The 5,906-nt window shown below is 45.0% G+C and overlaps 1 protein-coding gene across 1 annotated transcript in view; it reads left to right on the top strand.

Moving 5' to 3' along the window:
* Positions 1-68: 68 nt before the first annotated feature.
* Positions 69-5,906, top strand: part of LOC103799043 (ataxin-2-like) — a 19,550-nt gene continuing 13,712 nt past the window's right edge. The window contains exons 1-4 of the mRNA XM_009071334.1: positions 69-218; positions 1,010-1,076; positions 2,963-3,147; positions 3,705-3,837. Of these exons, the coding sequence (XP_009069582.1) occupies positions 123-218; positions 1,010-1,076; positions 2,963-3,147; positions 3,705-3,837 (481 nt within the window). The 5' untranslated portion in view covers positions 69-122. The remainder of the gene's footprint in view (positions 219-1,009; positions 1,077-2,962; positions 3,148-3,704; positions 3,838-5,906) is intronic.

The raw sequence follows: 5,906 nt of genomic DNA, 5'->3' as shown, positions 1-5,906 counted from the left end.
ATATATATATATATATATATATACTTAAAAAGACACTCAAACTAATCTTGCTCAACTCTTTGCAGCCTAAACCTTCTACTACACCGACCTCTCCTCGTCCTCAAGCTCAGCCCAGCCCCTCCATGGTGGGTCATCAGCAGCCAACCCCTGTGTACACTCAGCCTGTTTGTTTTGCACCAAATATGATGTACCCAGTTCCAGTGAGTCCAGGCGTGCAGGTAATGCGCAGCATGTGCTGCAAACTCATCAGCACTTCACAGATGGTGGTCAGGAAGTTGAGGAGACTTGGGAGTCACTGGATGGGTTGGGAGGGACCTTCAGGATATCTAGTTCCAATTTAAGAGCCCTGAGTTAAAACAGTGAAATGGTACAGCTTGTTTTGCTCTTGTGAATATAGATTACACTGTTGTTAAGTTTAGGTATGTAAATACTGACTTTTCCCAGTGCTCCCTCAGTCTGGATTTTCAGATAGCCCCACACACTTGTAAATTCCAGCAGCTCCCAGTTACTGTTAATCTGGTCCTCTAGGCATTGTCTCTCTCTCCTTCAGTTGTAAGCATCGGTTTCTTTGTCCTTAAGGTTTCCAGCTGTGTCCCACTAGTTTCTGGCTGTTTCAGGGATCACTGGGATTTCAAATCTAGCTCTGTCAGGCTTGGAGCTGTGCCCACTGCCCTGGGGAGCTGTTCAGTGCCCAGACACTTCTGGGGGAAGAATCTTCTCCTGATACCCACCTAACCCTCCCCTGACACAGCTCCATACAGAAAAGCTGCTGTAGGACTGCTGGATTTAGCCCATTGCTTGCAGCAGCAGTAGCAGCACTGCTTGACTGGTTGTTGCAGACCATATGGTCTTAGTTTGTTTGTCCATGCAGACATGACGACACCGATCCAGGAAAATCTCCTAGGTTAGGCAGAGTTCACTAAACCGTGTAACATAACACATCAGAGCTGAGTGGGGTCCCCACTCAGTTTCTAAGGGAATATCACAGCCTCCACTTCTTCTGTTTCAGCCTCTGTATCCTATCCCCATGACGCCCATGCCAGTGAACCAAGCCAAGACATATAGAGCAGGTAAAGGTGAGAATAATACTGCCTGTTTGGTTCTTAGTCTGCATGCAGCATGGGTCAATGCCAAGCTTTGTGTGTTTCCTAGTCCATGGTAACTTGTTTTCCATTGACATGTGAAATGCTGTTTTTAATAAAGGGAAGTCAGTGGAAATGCTAAAGGATTTCTAGATAAACCAATTCAGCCCAAACAGGCTCGGTTTGAGTAATGGGGGGTTGCTTGGTTTGCAATCTGATCTGACAAATGGGAGCACAGCTCTGTTACTTGGAACATTAGGGTAATCTGATCATCTCCTGTATATGTTTCATAAACATTATGGGTGTGTTTAAAGGGAACTTCTGTGCTGTGTTCTGTGGTGATTTGCAGCCTTAAATGATGCTGTAACAAGGGGTTTGTTCTCAGCAAGCAAAGTCACTGTTTCTTCAGCAAGAGTGTGCTGTGCTGCTCCTCTGGAAAGAGCTCACTGCTGGTTCCAGTTTGTTCCTCTGCATTCCTTCTGCCCCAGTGACTGAACAGCTGGACTAACAATACATGTTTCTAACAAGTGACACCTGTGGCTGTGGAGACAGAACATGTGTGGCCAGAGGCTCTCTGTGCCGTGCAGGGCAGCGAGGGAGCAGAAAAGTGCTGGCCTTGTTTCTGCAGTCCTGTTTCTGGGAGTCTCTCTCCCTGCACAGTGCATGCCTTCTTGCAGCCTTAGCCTGTGCTTCGTGAGGACAGGATCCAGTGCTGCAGCTCCAGTCACTGGGGGAGGAAATTGTTTCCAAGAGCAGTCCTGCTGTTCAGGAGCAAACAAGTGGCCTTTATGAACGTAGGGGAGACAAAACCCTGCAATGTATTTCTGTGTTAAAACACAGTAACTTCACTGTGGCCTGAGCCCTGAAACCCTTTGGTTGGTAACACTGCTTTAATCAGAAACCCATTGCTGTGTGAGGCAGCTCCAGTTCTGAATTCCTTTTTTAAGTCTCAGTATTTTCTGCATATCCATCTGTGCAGCACAGCCCTGAGGGAGCTGCCTGGGCTACAGCTCAGTGCCTTAATGCTGCTCAAGTTGCCTCCTGTATTTACTGCTTTTTGCTCTTGATTTGCAGTGTAAATACAATCATCATTGAGGGAATCTTCCACATTTCCCTCCTTTCCTGTCCCTAAGGGCTCTGTGTCTGTTGCCCACTGCAGTGTGGAGTGTCCAGGTGCTTGGGGTAGCTCAGTCAGTAATTCAGCCTGAGTGCAGCAAGCTGGAGCTCACCTGGAGCTCTCATGCCCACGCTGTGCTGCTCTGCCCTTCTCATCTCTCTTCCCTCTTAGTTGTTCCTACCTCTCATCTTAGAGGTTGGATTGTGCCCTTCAGTGTTGTCTGTGACCTAGAAGTTGCTTTCTGCTATCCTGAGGCATAGCACAGAGCTCAGAAGATGTGAATAGCTCCAGTTGTGGCTGTGTGGAGACCTTTATTCTGCTCTCCTCAGCCATAAGCACAAGTTGTTTTACCAGACTCAGGTTCCCAGCTGATGGAAGAGTAGCTGGGTAGTTCCTATAGGGGGTGAATTGAGCCTTTTGTCGGGGACAGGATCAGGTTTGATTAATGTAAGTGTCCTGATGTAACCTTTCTCTTCCATCACTGATTCTTGTCAGTATTCCTCTCCCTCCACCTTCCTTCAGAAGGAAAGCAGAGCCATGTTTGTTGCCATATATATGGCCCAAAGGCAGTGCTGAAAATCAAGTGTTTCTTGGAGGAACTGCTTTCCATACTGTTCATTTTGGATAGAGCTTTAATACATGGCTAAGTGTGAGGGCTGAGGATACTCCACATGGTCACAGTGACATTATAATGTAAAATCTTTCAGGAAGATCCTCATCTCTCATCTTGTGTTTCTAACATGAGGCACTCTTTGCTTTTTAGTACCAAATATGCCGCAGCAGCGACAAGACCAACACCACCAGAGCACCATGATGCATCCTGCCTCAGCAGCAGGACCTCCAATTGTAGCTACTCCACCTGCTTATTCAACACAATATGTTGCATATAGTCCCCAACAGTTTCCTAATCAGCCTCTTGTGCAGCATGTGCCACACTACCAATCTCAGGTAAGAGTCCTCTCTGCACCTGGTCAGCCCCAACAGGGAGAGTGAAGTGTCTCAGACCCAAGTGCTCCATTGTGTCATGTCCTGTCACTCGGAGCTGTTCCGTGTTCTGGAGCATACTTGGTGGTCTTGTAATGTGCTTCAAGGCCTGTAACCAATTTGAAGGTCAGTTTGGAAGTTGGCATTTATTACTGATGTAACTTCTAGCTCTTCGAAGAGTTCCTTTAGGCCAGGCCAGCACATCTCCTAGTTAAGACATCTCTTAGTGTTCTAAAAACAACCTATTGGGTGAGCTCCTCGTACTTCAGAGGCTTTTGGGTATACATATGCAATTGGATAAATATATTATGACATATCAGAGTGACAAAACCTCAATGTGCCAATGTTTTTTTGTGAGTTTCTAAGCCTTCAGTTTAAGAACCAGTTGTTGTAATTGCTCAGTTTGCTCTGCACTTGGGTTGGGCCAAACAGTGTCGATTTCACAGTACAACTGTTGAGATAACACTAGTTCCTTTGTAAGGGTTCTGCAATTAACTGTGTTTTCTTTCTGTTGCCTGCAGCATCCTCATGTTTATAGCCCTGTAATACAGGGCAACGCTAGGATGATGGCCCCACCAGCACACGCACAGCCTGGTTTAGTATCTTCCTCTGCAACACAGTACGGTGCGCATGAGCAGACGCATGCTATGTATGGTAGGAAACGTTTTGTGTTATATGTAACTTTCTAAGGTCTTATGTGGTGCAGGGATGTGTTTAATCTCAGCCTTCAGACGTGGGTATCACTCAGTAGATGTGGTTTGTGTGTCGTAAGATGATGAGCAAAGCGTTGAAAACTGAGCCAGCTGGTTCAAGTGAAAACTCGAGTGTGCTGAGTTCGGTAGGATGCCAGTGACCAAGATGAGATGGCAACCTGGGAGCTGCTAAAGAATATCTGCTGAAAGAAGTTTGTTCAAGTCCTTTTGACACAACACCCCTTGATTGTTTCTTGATTATAATTAGGACTTGTTTTCTTGCAAGGCTCTGACCTCAGTTTCCAACTTGACTTTAGTTCTGACAACTAGTGAAATGCTGTCTTGATGGTACTACTAGCATTATTAACAGTCTGAACACTACTGTTGAAGCCAAATAAACCATGTGTTGCTTACCTTTCTCTTTGGGTAAGTCCAGAATATATGAAAAAGCTCATGTATTGCTCTGACTTTGACAATTGGTCTCTAGCATGGTCAGATTGGGCATGTTCCACTTAGCAGTGAAGTGCTGAAAATGTGGGTTACCTTGTGACAAAAGTCAAATGTGCAAGAACTTCTAAAGCATTATAAATGTATGATAAGGTCAATGCCCAGTTTGGAGGAGCAAAGCTCACTGCAAAACGTGCTATTGGAAGAGGTAGAATCGAGGTTGCTAAAGGCTTGGAAATTGTCATATGCGATGTCAAAACAGCAGATGGTCTTGCAAACGTGGCATTTCAATACTTGTTACAGCATCCGAGGAAAACCTTGATTGGGTCACGTATATTACTGACTTAGACTCTAATAAAAGATTTTCTGTACCTTTAGACATCTTTGTATGTTTTCTGGTGCTTAGTTTTACACTGATACTTAATGGAAGTCCATGATGTGTCATGAAAACTTACAAAGCTAAGAACCTGGAGTTTAGTGTGAAATGAGTTCTGATTTCAAAGTGTCTCTTCCCCATCTGAGGACATCCTCTCAGATCTCTGCAGTGCTGTGGTAACAGAGCTAAGAAACAAAAAGAACAGAGAGAAACCTTTTTTGACGCTTGGAGGAAGAACATTTGAGCTCATTTGTGCTGAAGTTGAAATGGAAGTTGCTTGTAGAGATTAATCTTTCTCTCCCAGGTCCTTGCTAATTGTATTACTTTGATCTTTTCGACTCTCGTGCTTGAGGTGTCCATGTAAACAGATCTTCTGTTTGCTTTTGCACTAGATTAAATAGAACTCCGATAAAGTGGTGATCAAAGGCTTTCGGGCCTTTATTGGTGGAAACTCTCCTCTCAAATCCTAGCTGAAATAAAACCAAACATGAGATAAGCTGAGATTTGATTCACAATGGTTGCATGTGACTTCCTAGCAGTTTCCCATTGTGCACCATCCTTATCTTCTGTAACCAGTGGGTTCTGCAGCGCTGAAGTACAAGCCCCTTCCCTTGGTTGGCTTTGATCAGATGTCTGTATAGTTTTTTCACTGATGCTCTAATTTACAACTGTTAGATCTCATTTTGTGTTGGTTTTGCAGCTTGTCTGTTGTAGGTATGTCACTACCTACCAGTGCAAACAACTAAGTTGGGTCAAACTTGAGAGTTCTTTGGTATTTCCTGCCATGTAATTAAATATTACTTTTCCAAGAACACCTAATTTAACAGAAATGGCTTGTCCTCCTGTGTTCTTTCAAGTAGCTACTTGGTGACTCTTCCAAACACTCTCCCACCTTCCCAGTAAATGATGGAGTGCTTGACATTCTTGTTACTGGAACCATTCAGCCCAAGTGGATCACGAGCTCCACATGCTGCACCTTGGAAGGAGTGTGTTCTTGCCCTGTGTTCAGTGACCATGAATTGCCTCAAACGTGCCCTGAAACCCACCAAGTGACAGTTCTGCTTGGAGTGACTCCTGATGTGCTGCGGCACTGTCTCAGTTCACATTTCTGCAAGTCTTCCATGTGCTGAGTGCTTGAAGACCTTGCCCAGATGGACTGTTTCCTCCAGGGTGCCCAGCTGTAACGTGCTCAGCTTCCATTTCTCCAT

Source organism: Acanthisitta chloris, unplaced genomic scaffold, assembly GCF_000695815.1.
Source record: "Acanthisitta chloris isolate BGI_N310 unplaced genomic scaffold, ASM69581v1 scaffold15093, whole genome shotgun sequence".
Classification (NCBI taxonomy): Eukaryota; Metazoa; Chordata; class Aves; order Passeriformes; family Acanthisittidae; genus Acanthisitta; species Acanthisitta chloris.
Note: the sequence above shows the minus strand (reverse complement) of the source record. Positions and strands in the feature narration are given on the sequence as shown.